The sequence below is a fragment of the Lepisma saccharinum genome, chromosome 1 (assembly GCF_977018435.1).
Source record: "Lepisma saccharinum chromosome 1, izLepSacc3.1, whole genome shotgun sequence".
Classification (NCBI taxonomy): Eukaryota; Metazoa; Arthropoda; class Insecta; order Zygentoma; family Lepismatidae; genus Lepisma; species Lepisma saccharinum.
In genome coordinates, this window is record NC_139229.1 from 159,247,834 (window position 1) to 159,264,324 (window position 16,491).

General features: G+C 40.8%; 1 protein-coding gene across 1 annotated transcript in view; it reads right to left on the reverse strand.

Annotated features, from left to right (window-relative positions):
- Positions 1 to 14,724, reverse strand: part of LOC146002996 (uncharacterized) — a 757,155-nt gene extending 742,431 nt beyond the window's left edge. Inside the window, exon 1 of the mRNA XM_083141160.1 lies at positions 14,108 to 14,724. Coding sequence (XP_082997286.1) covers positions 14,108 to 14,418 — 311 coding nt within the window. The 5' untranslated portion in view covers positions 14,419 to 14,724. The remainder of the gene's footprint in view (positions 1 to 14,107) is intronic.
- Positions 14,725 to 16,491: the final 1,767 nt, after the last annotated feature.

Sequence of the window (16,491 nt, forward strand, 5' to 3'; positions counted from 1 at the left end):
TGTTGCTCAACGCACAATACAGTCTATTTTTACCAGATCGATACGCTGACATGTTATCCGACGAGAAGCTAGCTATTTTAATCGAGAACAAAACTCGAATCGTGTACAAGGGTACAAAAGAACTTCTTGGTAAAAAAACAAAGCACGTAATAGAATTTGTGTAACAACTCTGCGCGAAGTATATCCTTGAAAAAAAAAATTACACGAAACAAAAAAAATCTCAGAATATTTATATATAAATAACATACCAAAAAAATTACACAAAAAAAATCCTAGAACATATATATAAATAACATACCGTGAAGATAGCATATAGAGCATCATCATGAAGCCCAAGGGTGTCGTGTACCAGATACCATACTCCAATCTGAAAAATCTAGGTGCCCTCGATGGGTTACTCACCAAGAAACAACGTGAGAAGAAACGTTCTTGCTTGACGAAAGGACACGGAATGAAATTACTTCTCAGCACACCTCAATTGAGACGTTTGCAGCGTTCGCGGAAACAGCAAAAAATCGGAGGTTTCATATTCAGCATCCCGGCCATCCTGGCAGCATTGGGGGCCGTTGGAAGTTTGGCCGGCGGTAGCGCCGCCATCGCAAAAACCGTCATCGACTCGAAGAAGAACAAGGCAGAATTGGAAGAACAGAAACGTCACAACCTGGCTATGGAGAAGAAGGGGAAAGGTATAACCAAAAAACAAAAAAGCAACCTCGATGCTTTGAAGAAATATAAAAAAAAGAAGAAGCCCTGTCCAACTTCGATATTGAATCTCTGATCGAACCGTTGGGAATAAAGAACTTCAGGGGTGTTTTCATGTCCGATTCTCTACCCTCTGCTGTGAAGAAAAAAGAGTATGGCGTGGTCAACCTGGACAGTTACAAAAATCCTGGTACACATTGGATATGCTACCTCAAAATTAACGATCACAATGCATTTGTTTTCGATTCGTTCGGTGGCACACCACCTGCCAGGTTGGTGAAGTATCTCAGTGTTGCCAACCTCTACTACAATGACAAACGCATCCAGGGTTTCACTGATGTTAACTGCGGCCACCTTTGCCTTTCTGTTCTCGCATACATGTCTAAAATAAATAACCCGTCGGTGGAACATTTTCAGAAAGCATTGTGGAATCTTAAACACAATGGGCGTGTTCCATCTCACGAGCGAATCTTCGATCTTGAAACTCACGCTGCACGACGACATCGTCTATCCTAAATCCGTAGCTCTGCGTGCATTCTACAGCATGTACCTCATACCTAACGTCACGCAGCACAACAACAAAATTAGCGTCGGAAACGAACACATCATCGTCACGCCAGGCCAATACAATCTTTCCACTTTGCAAGCTCAATTACCCAAAGGCACGTATTTTTCTCAAAATTCGGTCACGCACAGAGTGGAAATCCTATCGGCGACGGAAACCATAAACCTGGGCACCATGGGTGAACTTTTAGGTTTCGAGAACGACACCAAACTCGAAGCTGGCATCAAACATACGGCAACCAACATTCCTAAATTTCTAGCCATAGAAACTCTAAATGTTCACTGCAACGTGGCGGAAGGCATGATCACGAAATCCTCGGACGGATTGTTAGGAAGTCACAAGCAGACAGGAATCATAGCCACATTCAAACCCAGTTCCGAATTCATGGAACCGATCATCTACACACCCTCTTCGCCGATCTATTTTCCAGTATGCCGCAACCGCATAGACGACATAGAGTTGGTGGTGACAAACGAGAAAGAAGACGTGGTGGATTTCGCAGGTGCAACGACCACTGCCATCGTGGAGATCAACGTATAATAAATAACACGCATAGTAAAAATGGAGCAAATCGAAAGTTACGAATTGCAATCTTTCCCTCCCAACCGTCGCACGTTCGCCAATCTCAACGAAGCGAACAGGGAGATCGAATACGACGTGGACGTAGGCGACGGGTTTGTTCATCCTCACAGAGCGGACCTCTATCTTCAATTCGACGTGGTGAAGAAGGAAAGCGGAGACGCGTTTCCACCCAATGCAAATTTGATACTCGTGGACAACTTCGTGCCTCATCTGTTCTCGCAGGTAGAGGTGAGGAAACACAACACCGTCATCGACAGAATAGATTATCCAGGCATCACGTCGACGGCAGTGGGAACATTAAAATTATCCAAAACGGATGCGGCATACTACCAGGCGGGAGGATTCGAAGCGGGAACGAAAATATCGACGAGAAGTCACACGGTGCTCTTTCCCATGCGTCTGCTACCGGGATTCTTCTCCGACTACAAAGAGATCATGTGGAAGGGAGGATTGCGCGTCACGTTTCGAAGAGCGGCCAACGACAACGACGCACTGATGCGATACACCAACTTGAATGCCGACGGCACGCCGATAGCCAACACATTACCCGAAGCAGCCAAGTGCGTCATCCGGAGCATGGAATTGAGAATGCCGATCGTGGAATACGAAACAAACTACGCCCTCAAGTACAAAGCGGAGATCTTGAAGAGTCCACAGGTGCCGATTCACTTTCACGGTTACCAGTGTGTGCAGAAGATGGCGTCGGGAAGTCACATGGAATTCGACGTGACAACACAGTTCAACAACATACAGTTCGACATGCCAGATTTCGTCGTGGTGCTCTTTCAGACCGGGCGCGATAACAACCAGGAAAAAGATTCCAGCAAGTTCGACGACTGCAAGATCAAGAATGTTTATCTGAAAAATGGACGCAACGAAGTTTTCCCGCGCGAGAATTACAACCTCGACATGACCAAAGACGATTACCTCAAACTTTACGAAGCTTACACCTCTTTCAAACGCGTGACCGAGGGAAGCATGGACATGTACTACACGCCCAGCGAATTCAAAACCCGCAGACCCATGTTCGTCATCAATACCACGAAGAGGAAGCAGGTGGTGGTCAACGATCGAACCAACATCAAGGTCGTCTGCGAGTTCAACAGTCCGTTGCCCGAGGACACCGTATGCAGTGTGATCCTGGTCGCCGAGAAGTCCTTCGTCCACGACGTGAAGAACGAGAGGGTCACAGAGCAGTTTTAACAAGTTTTTAACCTCTTTTCTTGCACAATAAGAAATTTTTGTACTAGCACAATCAGTTTCAATAGCACAATGCAAAAATTTCACTAGTTCAAAATCAGTTACAATATTAATTTCATCAGTTATGAATTACAATATCATCAGTTTTTGCACTATAGCACAAGACAATCAGACTTTTTGCACAAAAATTTTGTTGTTGTTGTTTTTACATGAGAAAATTAACAATAAAATTCTTTTTTTTATCGTTTCAGATGCTGTCGAAACATCAAAAACACATACACATACACACTAAAAAATAAGCATGCAACTTTATTTGTAACACACACACATACATTCTCCATCTTCATCAAAAAATATTATAATAAACATAATTATTTTTATCTATATCTCACAATAAAACTCTATATCCAAAAATATTACAACATCAAAATAACACTAGAGTCGTTAGTACACGTTGCATGCATTACGGAGGTCCTCTGTAGGGTTTCATGGAAGTTTGGGGAAAAAAAAAACACGTGAAACTCTACAGAGGTGCGGCTATCTAGAACCGCAGCCATTAGAACCTTTTTGGGTTGGGCACCACGCACCCTGGCGGGGTTAGGGGCCAGGAATCTTAAAAAAATAAAAAAAATTATTTGTTTGTTTGTTTGCGTCACAATACGAAAAATAATAAGAGGCGCCAGCGCGCGCGTATGCATGTACAGCACTTCGTTCCCGCAGGAGAGGTTTACAAAGGCCGTGTCCGGATTGGCAAGCGCTCCACCCTGTTCTCTCCCCGTTGCTCTCGCGTGCCGTCGAAGTCACGTCCAAGTCGTCCGAATCTGCATGTCCCCTTGTAGTACGGCTGTCACTTTTCCCGCCAGGTGTCAGCCCGAACTTCACCCACTGCGTGGGGGGCGCAAACAAACATGTCAATGATTTCAACCTAACTACTCATATTAAAAATATAACACGCTATTTCATCATTTACGTTTTCTGCATTATCGATAAAATATTAAAATATAACTGAGTTTTACATCCTCTAATCAGTAAATGTTGCCTGTGCAAAATGAAAGTTAGAATATGGCTGCCAAGCGCAGCGTCACAGCGAGTTCATCTGTCGCGCCTCTCTGCTCTTCCCTCCGACTCCACGTCTACCGCAAATTCGGGGGCAACAAAAATTAGCTGAGTCCCCGGATGTAACGGTGCAGGTGACATCTGCTGCTGATTCGGACGCAACCCCGGTCACCTCCACTAGTCAGTGTTGCCCATTCGTAGGTTAGCTTCGCTTGTAAAATATCATATGGTGGAATATTCTTAAGGTGAGTTGGCAACACTGGCAATTAATGTTGCAGAACCCACCAACCTCCACTAGTCTGTGTTGCCCATTCGTAGGTTAGCTTCGTCTGTAAAATATCATGGTGAAATATTCTTAGGGTGAGTTGGCAACACTGGCAATTAATGTTGCAAAACCCGGCCACCTCCACTAATCAGTGTTGTCAACTTCTATTTGTAGGTTAGCTTCGCCTGTAAAATATCACATGATGAAATATTCTTCAGGTAAGTTGGCAACATTGAACCGCAATTGATGTTACCAGTGTTGTCAACTTCTATTTGTAGGTTAGCTTCGCTTGTAAAATATCACAAGGTGAAATATTCTTCAGGTAAGTTGGCAACATTGAACCGCAATTGATGTTACCAGTGTTGTCAACTTCTATTTGTAGGTTAGCTTCGCCTGTAAAATATCACATGGTGAAATATTCTTGAGGTGAGTTGGCAACACTGAACCGCAATTGATGTTGCCAGTATTGCTAACTCTCATTCGTAGGTTAGCTTCGCCTGTAAAATAACATGTGGTGAAATATTATTGGGGTGAGTTGGCAACACTGAATCGCAAATAATAGCGCAGAACCCGTGCACCTCCACTAGTCAATGTTGCCAACTCCCATTTGTAGGTTAGCTTCGCCTGTAAAATATCACATGGTGAAATATTCTTGGGGTGAGTTGGCAACACTGAATCACAAATAATAGCGCAGAACCCGTGCACCTCCACTAATCAGTGTTGGCAACTCCCATTTGTAGGTTAGCTTCGCCTGTGAAATATCACATGGTGAAATTTTCTTGGGGTGAGTTAGCAACACTGCGAGAAAAGCCTCAAGCAAGATTGCCAGCTCCTTGCTTGAGGTTAGGTTAGACCCAAAAACAAAAACCTTGGTGATTTTTTCAAGTGAGGAGTTAGCAACACTGTGTACCTCACTATACCTCATTTTCGGTTGGTGAACTCTCTAACCTGCTCTACTGAGCCATCACCCTTCTCTGCAATATTTCCACCTGCACTGAAAGTTGAACAACCCTCGTATAAGTACCTAACTGCATGTTATTCAAACACTCTGCTAAGCAGCTGAACAAAAAAAAATGGGGGGAAGAAAGTAACCAGCGATGCTCTCCCGGGGAACATTGTTATAACAGTGAACAAACGTGTCCTGTTGACACTTAGCACACCGCTGTTCGTGCCATTAAAATTAATAGGTTAATTAAACTACAACAGAACAAACACGACGCAAGTCCATTGCGAATTTATCAACGTCAGCTTAAATTCACAAACGAGGTAATGACGGAAGCCGAGATGGTTAATGGTGTGAGGGAGGGAGGGGGAGAGGATTGTGACGTATTTGTGAGTACATGTGGTTCACATATCTAGGGATAAATCAAACCGCATTTCGAGGACCCCCAGGAAAAAAAAAATCAGAAAATATTGCATATGCGTACCTCGTGGAATGCTTTCAGCAACTTATGCGTCTGATGTGGTGAATATATCATATGCTGTTAGCCGTGGAACATAAACCAGGGTTGTTAAAGCGACGGTGGGGACCCCTACAGCATTTTGCTCCTCGTTTGAGGGGACAAAAATTAACACATTTGTCGGCAACTTTTTTAAAACAAAAATATACCGTGTCGTCTCTCATATGCTCTGTTGGTTTAAAAACCTTCTCAGGGTTTAAATGAAGCTGTAACAATGAAAATGAACTTAGTGCTTACAAATTCACACGGGACAGGGAGATTAAGTTCCGTGTGTTCTTGACGTAAGATATACTAACCAAGGAATATAGAGATACAGTGCTGTAACTACAGGGAAGAGGGGCGGTGGGCACTGAGGCCGAACGGGAGAAAGAAATAGCGCCCCGTAAGAATATTGGCGCCCTATTAAATTGATGCAATATTGTCAGTTTGCAAAGAAATAAATCTAAATAATTGTACTTGCTGGCTGCGCTTTCAATGGAACTGCGAACTGCTTTCCTGTCAGAGTCGCGTCAAATGTGTAGGTCTACTTGCCTAGGCACTTGCCTAAAAAAATTGCAGGTTTATTAAATTTTACAAGTTGATGGTACTTTTGTTGACCTCCTTGGACCTGAGAATTAAAGTAATGAATATTTATTATAAATTCGCAAATTCATCAGTTGTTTTGCAAAACATTCCTGTACTCTATTTTTATGGGATACAAAAACTTTGTGGATTCTGCCCCCCCCCCCCAAAGTTAGGTCCTAATTTACGCCCATGTCTAATTTTGCTTAATATCATTTCATGTAAACAATTTAATTATGGCGGTGCGATATTCAAGGGAAACAATGTTCTGACTAATGTAACAGTATATGGAGCTTTGCTGTTTAAAACGAAAATGGGTCAAATGGAGTTGTAGGTGCTATTTTCTCAATTCTATTATTCTTTATTAAAGTGTTAGATTCAGCCTGCAGCTGTTGTGCACCCAACCCCAATGGATACTTATACTACATACTAAAAGAAGCATACACAAAAAAAAACGCAAAAATACAAAAAATGTGAGAACATAGACTAACTCACACAATAAACTTATACAAAAGGATACACACCTGATTAGACACGATTATACTTGGTGTCATTTAAGTAAGATTGATACAAATTAAGTCAAAGTTATTTTGAAGGTATGTAATACAGCTGCATTACGCGGCATAAAATAACGGGTGTCCCAGAAGTCTTTCCCTGATTACAAACTTTATTCATATCCGCTATATGCAATGTAGAGATGTGAAAGTGGTGCCAAAATGTTGGAAAACTAACCAAGTTTATTTGTTGCAGGTTTCAGTAATGTGGCTGTAGTGTAGCAGTGTCAGTGGCAAGGAATCCGGAATTAATGCTCTTGACATCGGGTGGCATCTTTCCATAAAATGTTTCTTGGAGTTGACAGAATTTGGGAATGAAGATAAATTCCATTTTTTAAATACCAACTTATTGATGGCAGATATTCTAGACGAAAGAATTCTGTACATTTGAAAGTTTCTCTGCACTGTTATTGGTGAGCGTATCTCGTGATACCAGAAGACATGCTGAGCTTTTTCCTGATTTGTGAACATTTCCGGTTTTCTGGGCACTGACACTGCTACACTACAGTCACATTACTGAAACCTGCAACAAAAAAACTTGGTTAGTTTTCCAACATTTTAGCACTACTTTCACATCTCTACCTTGCATATATCGGATATGAATAAAGTTTGTAATCAGGAAAAGACTTCTGGGTCACCCGGTATATTGTCAATATTGATTTTAATCAGTTATGAAATAATACGTTATCTTTATGTCATGTTACATGCATTGAAATCACATTCATTGTTTTACAATGTTTATCTATTATAAATATTAATGACGATTCTCCATACGCTATAATAATTGTTCTCATATAGCATACAGTAAGGCACTGTAAATTAACCGACTTTGGTTTCAAGTCCACTACATGCACAGATACCTGATTGGAACTGGACCTACAGTTTTAAGTGTGCATCCACCGGGAATCGAACAAGGGGCAATTTGAATACAAACGGACAACGTTACCACTACGCCATCGCGGCTGGCCTGTAAACTACCCAAAACAGATAAATAAATGTTAACACATGCGTATTTCAAGCTTTTTCCACTCCGCTTTTGTGCGACAAAAGGAGTTTGCCTTAGTTAAAAGACAAGAGACGTTCGTCGTTGAAGTGCAAAAGTATTTCAGTCAAATTTAATATAATTTCTGCTGTACTTTCCTTATGGTCGTTTAGTTTTTGCTTGCGCGTGAACATTTACAAAAAAAAAAGTGTGAACTACCAGAGTCACATGAAAGGGTGCTGACTTAGGTGCAGGGGGACGCCAAATTCTATTCTCACCAAGGACGCAGAAATCTTTTGCTACAACTCTACAAAGATCACTTATGCACTCTCTAATATTATAATTTTTAATGTTTAGGTGTTTTGAAGTTAATGAACCATTCACGTAATTAGTCCAAAGGTTCGTTTCCACGTTTTATTAATGTGAATAGGCTACATTTCCATTTGGGATGTGTTCCACCGAAATGCCGGAAATATTCCAGTATGCAACTGTGCATAATTCTTGCAATTTCTCTCATTCACTTCCTCTTACTCCCTCCCTAGCCCTTTATCTTCCTATCTTTTAATTCTATCTTTCTGTCCTACTTTCGCTTTGCTTCCCTTTATTGTAACTTTCCTCGCTTTATAAACCTTTATTCTTCATCTATTACTTCACTTCTTTCCTTGTATATCTAGGAATTCTACAACTCTAGTGGCTAACGCTGGCACTTTACAATCAAGGGCGCTCGGGTTCGAGTCCTTGCACAGTGGTTCGAATCCCACCTTAAACTTTTATCCAGTCCTGATTAGCCTATTTGAGTATTTGAGATAACTAACTTTATCACTGCATATATCTCTCTTTCTCTCTCCTTATCCCCCTTTATCCGTCCATCCATTTTTCCTTCTTTCTCTGTCTCTCTCTGTCTCTGTCTCTCTCTCTCTCTCTCTCTCTCTCTCTCTCTCTCTTTCCTTATCTCCCTGCATCACCCTTGAATGCAGCAGCATTATATCGACGTCTCCATTTTCGCCATCTGTTCCACAAAACTTCGGCTGTTGCAGCATCTGCGGTCATCATGGATACTTGACGCCCTGATGGGACTTTTATCTGCCTCTGCAGTCTATGCGATAGCCAATCAAATTTCCATACGAACGCTCAACAATAAAAAAAAAAGATAGATAGAGGGAAGGGAAAAGCAAGAGATGCGATTCGCATTTTCGCACGCGCGGGATGACAAAATAAACCCTTTGGAAGTTCCATCGTCATTCGCCTGACTCGCTCTTATCCTCTTCGATGGGGAGATCACACACGCCGACACCTGCATTGTGTGCGGATAGAGGTCGCTGTGCTTCATTGCTTCTTTTGCGCTTCACGAAAAAATGTATATTCTACTTCGCCGTTTTTTAAGTTTATTCTAATAATGCAAACTTCAGTCGTATTGTGTAAATCAGTGTGATTGATTGGTTTTAAATGATTTGAGGTCTTCACCATCGTTCTCATTTGTACACACCTCGTACAATACATTGACAAAGTAAAATAAAAGGTGCATTTCGTCCTGTACGCATTGTAAATTCAAATATGGGTTGTAATCGCTCTATTTTGTGATGGAATTTTACCGTACAAACGTATATACATAAAAACAATATCAAAGTAAAATTTGCAATTTATAACTGAATTGTTTTCAGAGCTTCCACGTGACCGAGTGGTACAGCAGGTGCTGTAAATCTGTCTTAGAAGTGGAGTTTGATAGAAAGTGTGAAGTTATAATATTGAGGTAATAATGGTATATAATTGTTTTGTGATGTGTGATAATATCGCATGTTTTTTTTTTTAATGATTATCACTCTCGCCTTTGGTGCAAACGATCCCGGGTTCGATCCCTGGTGGAACCTCCAAAATTTTGGTGCTGACCCAACATTGGGGAGCAATAGTAGCGAACTTCGGTCTGTAAAGCCAGAAAACAGCGGTAATGGATACGCTGTCCACGTTTCGGCCAATGAAACACCGCTTTGTAGGTTTTCGCCCTCGAACACTTTTAAATTTGGCGTGGGCAAGGAGGTATTTCCACCCCCCCCCCAAAAAAAAAAAGAAAATCAGGTTTATGAAAATTTACAAGTTAATGGTGCTTTGTTAACCTCCTGGAACCTGAGGAGCAAAGTAACGAGTATTTTTTTTTAGGATTTTGCAAATGTAATAGTTATTTATCAAAATAGTCCTGGGTGATATTTCCATGGGCCTCAAATTTTTTTGATTCTGCACTCTCCAAAGTTAAGTTCCAAGTTCGATTTTCTCAGGTGAGCATGCAGCCAGGATGCAAATTTTCATTTTGTGTGCAAAGTGCTCACCGTTTTCTTCCATATTTTCATTTATCCACCCTTCTGTCTCCTTTCCTTTATATATGCCGGATCTCGCTGATAAAGTACGGCCGTGTATTTGCTTCAGAATGATAAAAACTGGTGACCCTTGGTGACACGAAATTGTAAAGTTGTAAAGTAACATACCAACAATGCATATTTGTGTTCCATGAGCAAGACTATCTAATGTTTTATCTCCTTTTTCATATATATATATATATATATATATATATATATATATATATATATATATATATATATATATGAAAAAGGAGATAAAACATAATATTCGAAACGTTAAGTCCCAAGTTACGCCTATGTTCAGGGCCAGATTAAGGTGGGTGCTATTGATGCTGCAGCATTAGGCCCATTCCTGAAATAGGCCCAGATGAAAACAGACGAGAATTTTCCGAAAGCTGAACAGTTTGCTTTTGCATTATAATACCTGAAAATAAATCTTAGAATGAAATTTGGAGCCCCAATTTTGGACGCCTACACACAGGTAGTAAAATTTTCACCTTGAAAGTTAGTTGTATACAAAAAAAATCGACGGTATGCAGCAATTTCGTCTTAATCCGGCCCTGTCCTTGTTAGTACGCACTTCCTTCTGTTACGCTTGATGAGGAGGATAAATTATAATCAGATGAAATAGATGATAGAATAGATCCATTAATTTGCCTGGATGACTCGACTTGGCAAGAGAACGCGGTGTTAGAAAACATGAAGCTTTCAGATGTATTATCGAACGTGCTTAGGACAGGCAGTGCAGGCAAAGTGGTGTTAGAGAACAAATAAAACTTCACGGTAAAGAAATTCCCACTAAGCAATACATTTTTAGTGAAATGCCAGTGATCTCGCTGATAAAGTACGGCCTGTGTATTTGCTTCAGAATGATAAAAACTGGTGACCCTTGGTGACACGAAATTGTAAAGTTGTAAAGTAACATACCAACAATGCATATTTCTGTTCCATGAGCAAGACAATCTAAAGTTTTATCAGTCATTATTTACCTCGTTAGGCTCCATACAGAGCCCTTGTACGCTATTTGTTCTGAAGAATACAATTCTTACCTTGCGAAGACGAGCCAGCTCAGCGGTCAAGATAACGATGCTTTTAGTTCAACGAAATCTTCTCTCAACTAATACTTAACATATGAACCAGAATTGACTTGAAACTGTTCCGAAGCAAGAATCTGGAAATACTTCACAGGAAGAAAAATGCACGTCGTATCAGATTTGGCAAAGGAGTTACTTCCGCCCTCTACCGTGCGCAGGACAAGTTTCAACTTGCACGACGCCAAGGTGTAAACATACAAGTGGGGCCAATCACTGATAGTGTGAATGCATTGGTTGAAAAGAAATTACGTATAAGGCTGTGAAAAACTTCAGTATAAGCGTAATTACGCAATCTATTTGCATGGAATTGTGTAGAAGAATTCTTACAGGCAGAAGATGCAATATATTAAGAAACAGTTGAAATACAGTATTACAATCCTTGTGTAGTTCTAACTCAATTGCTTTACGGAATGAGAATTCTTGTACATTTTCTCATTTTCTGGTGACCAAGTGAGATTTCACCTCGTCTGTTTGTATCAACTATCAAACTCTGAGACTACTGGCTCTACAAAGAAAAAGTAATAGACTTAAAGGTGTACAAGTCCGTCAGTCTCTCCGCGGCTATCAACAATCGCTATCACGTGACGTATCTACATGAAAGAGTCCATTAGGGACAAGTTCGATTGACGCAACGAACAATTAAATTGATGAATCATAAAGTAGCTGGGATTTACCGAATGTACGTGTATGTGCTTTTCCACATGACATTTCTTTAGCCTATCGTTACCCGAGAAACTGATAAATTTGGTTGACTAAAATATATACCAAATACTATAATTTAAACCAACAGTTTTCCAACTTTTTTTCTCATTGTACCCTTTAGTCGTAACTAAAACATAGGTTTTCTCAGAATAGTGGGTTTTGGTTTGTTTTTTTGGCTGCCTGATTGTTAGGCGTTTTTGATATGTTGGTGGCGTATGTCTGCAATACAGCAAAATGGCATTAGGGCTATATGTGGAAAGATGGTAAACAAATAAGCATTAGAGTCCTATGTTTATTATTTTACTGGGTGTTCCCACCTATACAATCTTCACGATTAGTTAGAAAATTAAAAATGTGAAACACATGTATGCTAAGAAGAATATAAAGAACTTTAATTTTTTTCAGAGCTATTGAAAAAGGAAAGAACAAACATAAGTTTGTGAAAAAAACTGTCAAGCATTATTTTGCAGCTTTAATTGTAAATCCTCAGAGTTTCTAGTGAGATGGATGTGCCTGCATATCCTGACACAGTTCCTTGACGTGTGGGTTTGCACTTGAAACTTTCAAGCGTATTGTATTTCTGTACTTGCTTTTTAGGTACACCATGGATGAAAAATTGCTCTCACATAAGTACCTGGGTATGTTATCGTGCGGGTATTCTCGACATTTCTCTTCCGAGCTGATTGCGTACCCCCTTCAAGTCTTTCATGTACCTCTGGGGGTACGCGTACCACAGTTTGAGAGCCACTGGTTTAAACTATCTTAATTTGCTTATTTGTCTACCTGATTGAATCAAAAAAATATATCATGTAATATTGATTGCTAAGAAACAGTGAAATATTTCTTATTTTCTGAAGTCAAAACCCAACGATTTCTACAGCTATTTCTCAAATTTCATCAAGGAACTGTAAAATTAGAACGTAATAAACGATTATACCTGAACTCTTAACACATTTACTGAGTCTCGACGTCAGGAGGATTCATCCACTCCACTGCCAATCTTACTGACGAGAAAAACTTGGCTTTTAGCAATGCTTTTATCACCATACATTTTACGTGTGATAGTCTTAAGGGGACATAAAATAAGAAAACGAAGAAACCATTCTTCGCCTTTAAGAACGTCACGATGAAGGTGGAAAGACAACGCTGGAATATACCTGAAGGATATTGGCAAGGATGGTCAAACTTGGATTACTTTGGACAAGAGTAGAGATACATGGAAGCTTCTCTTCTTGAAACAATGAACCTACGGGTTTAGGAATATCACAGAACTAATACCCTTCGCTCCCCACCTCCACCCCTTTCCGCCTGGCGTTACTAAAAGGCAAGGAAGTGGGGAGAGGGGTATCTTTTGTCAGGAGAACATTGACATGCAGCAGATAATCCCCGAACAGGAATATCCACAAAAATTGAAGCTTATCAAAGATCAGCACCACTGTACAATGAGGCTTCACCGGAGGTCGAATCTTTGACCCCTTGATTACACTGCGAGAACGTAATCCACTCCATTATCAGATAGGTCGAGGGAGTACGCATTGATTAACGTAAGGCTGTGTAGGGGAGAGACGATCTTAGTGGAGGACTGGTTAGCACAGCGCTACGACGGCAGGAGTCAGGGATTCGAATCCCAGCGTGGGTGTTGTTTTTTAGTGCCCCTTCATCAATTTCATCATATCATCATTCATCCTCAACTTCGTGGTTAGCCAACAATATAAGCCAAATCAATTAATCCTTTAGGGAAACCAAACGATTAATGTGGCCTGTTCTCGTGACAGATTTTTCGCTGCATTCTCTCAGTGACTCCAGAGAAATGTTAAGATGATACCCACAACGCGCCTTCCATATCCCCATACTTTCATACAGTCTCTCCATACGAGTCGCGGTAAGCCTGCATAGCGACATTAAATAAATTAACCGTCTAATCATGGTTTCAATGCCACCGAGACCCTGTGATTTATGCTTCCTGCAATGCTTCCTTGCTACGGGGGTAGTATAGGTTCATTTTTTCAGAAAATATTGCATTTGGGCCCTACCTGTCTCGTAGATTGGCGACTCCCCCTTGGCCGGAGTCGATCCCCATGAACTCTGCAAGGTCGTTTGCTCCTTTGTAAACATCGATGATCCAGAATTGGGCCGTGTATGTCCCCTCGATGTCCTTTTCGGTGACAAAGGTGTTCATGGTGAGAGCGTGAAAGACAATTTGCGCTCTCCTTGCGCGTTCTTCAACGCTCATCTGTTTCCAACCGTCCAAGAGCTGAATACAGCTCTTGCACAAGCCATAGTTCAGAATCAGAAGAAAACAAAGCACAATCGCGGACCGCCGTGTGACCGTGGACCGCTTCATGACCGCAATATCCACTGGTTCAATCCCGAACCTCTCAATCACTACACCTAGCGCTAAGCATCGAGAGTTGGCGTCACTGTTTTTTGCACGATTTTGGTTTCTTTTTTACCTGCGTAACGGTTTACCGGAATCTTGTTAGGAAAATCTCCAGAAAATAATAAATGTTACTAAGAACCTTTCCTTGCACTGAATTTCTGCGATTGCTGTACGTACAACTTGCAGGTATTTCTCAGTCAAGTTACAATACAAACGCGTAACGCGTGATAACCAGCGGCTGACGAGACGTCACAACGCACAGCTTCCAGACGCACGCTTGGCGGCAGACTGAGTTGGCGAATCGCGCCAACCGCGGTTTTGCGATTACAGAGACATCTGTGTACCGGTTCTCGCATTGCGCAATATAGATCACGCACGGAAACAAATGCGTCTTTTCGAATGAACGGTTCGGGGAGTGGGGTAACTTCCCTTCGTTTCTGCTGTTGGATTTTTAATCTGGCGATCTTTTTTCTTTTCTTTTTTGCCTGTGGATGTCGGTGGTCGATATTTGCCGCGCGGGGATGGTTACGAACCAATTACTTATGGATTGTGCGTGCAAATATGTTTCCGTTCTTAGAGTCTCTCTCTCTCTCTCTCTCTCTCTCTCTCTCTCTCTGTGTTTTTTACCTATTCTTCTACAGTTCGCGTGTTCCTTCTGACCAGGGTATAAGTATCCCATTGCGAGTGCATTCTTCATCAATTTCATCCTAGGTTCAAACCCATCCGGTGGCAGAAGCTTTTCGTAAGTTTTAAACATATCCCATTGTGTTCATTGTCCTCGCCGTGTGAAATAGGATTGTTCCATTTGGTATTAACTATGAAATATTAAATAATAAAATATCCATTTCAACGGATTGAGAAGAGGAAAAAATTTGGAAACTTCTTATAAATATGAAAATTAAATTCGTGTTTCTAGTGGTGTAATTGCAGGTAATATCGAAAATCTTACGCGAGAATCTTATCTTGCTCTGAACTCAGCCAAAAGAGATTTCGCCCCGAGAATGTATTACATCGCAATTTTAGAATGTTTTGATTGCTTCATATTGATAATTTTGATCAATGCATGAATTCCTGAAGCTCAGACGATATTTTCTGCAACTACCTCCGCTAGCATTTCGTCTCCCCTCTCCTCTCTTCTTCCCCTCTCCTCTTACCTGCTTCTCCTCTGCTACTATCTCTTATCGGCTCCTATTCTCTACTCTTGTCTCCACCCCGCTTATCTCCTCCCCTGTCTTCGACTCCAGACTCATTGCACAATTGCACTCATTGCACAAGTTCCTCACTTTCACCCTATTTGCCACTCCTCTCTTCTCGTCTCCTCCTCTCCTCTCACTTCATCTCGCTTCCACCCTTTCTTCCCCTCTTTTCTCAATTTCCTTCATCTCTCTCTCTCTCTCCCTCTCGCATCCTTTCCTTTCTTCTCATTACTTCTTCTCTCCACTTCTATTCTCTATTTTCTTCCCTTCGCTGCTTTTATCTTCTCCTTTCGCCTCCTCTCTCTTCTCTCCTTTCTTCTTTTATTTTCTTTTGTATAGACTCATCAACGATAAAATAGTAGAAAATCGATTTTCTTTAAGTGGAGGAACTATATTATTTCATAATGTAGTTTTTCCTGTGATATAATACTGAATATCTTTGTAAATTTAAATACAAAATTCTTGGTTTTATTCCTTTCGCTTATTTCACACATATCTATTGTGCATGTGGCAACCCACCAACGCCTTGTGTAATTAGGTTTGCCTACTATCAAATGTCGCTGTCCTAAGACTATTGAGAGACGCTGTACAAACGAGAAACAAATAGAAAAGCAAGAAGCCGAATGAAGGAAACTGCCAAAGAGACAGAAAGAAAGAAAATAAGAACAATATACATGTGCATATACATATTTCGTTTCTCTTATCATCTCTCTCTCAACTCACTATCTGGTTTCGCTTCATATCTCCTATTCTTCCCCTTTCTCTGTCGCTCTCATTCAATACTACAAGATAAATTTTATTTTTAAAAAGTGAACACTTGAAAGCTTTTGATATATAGCTC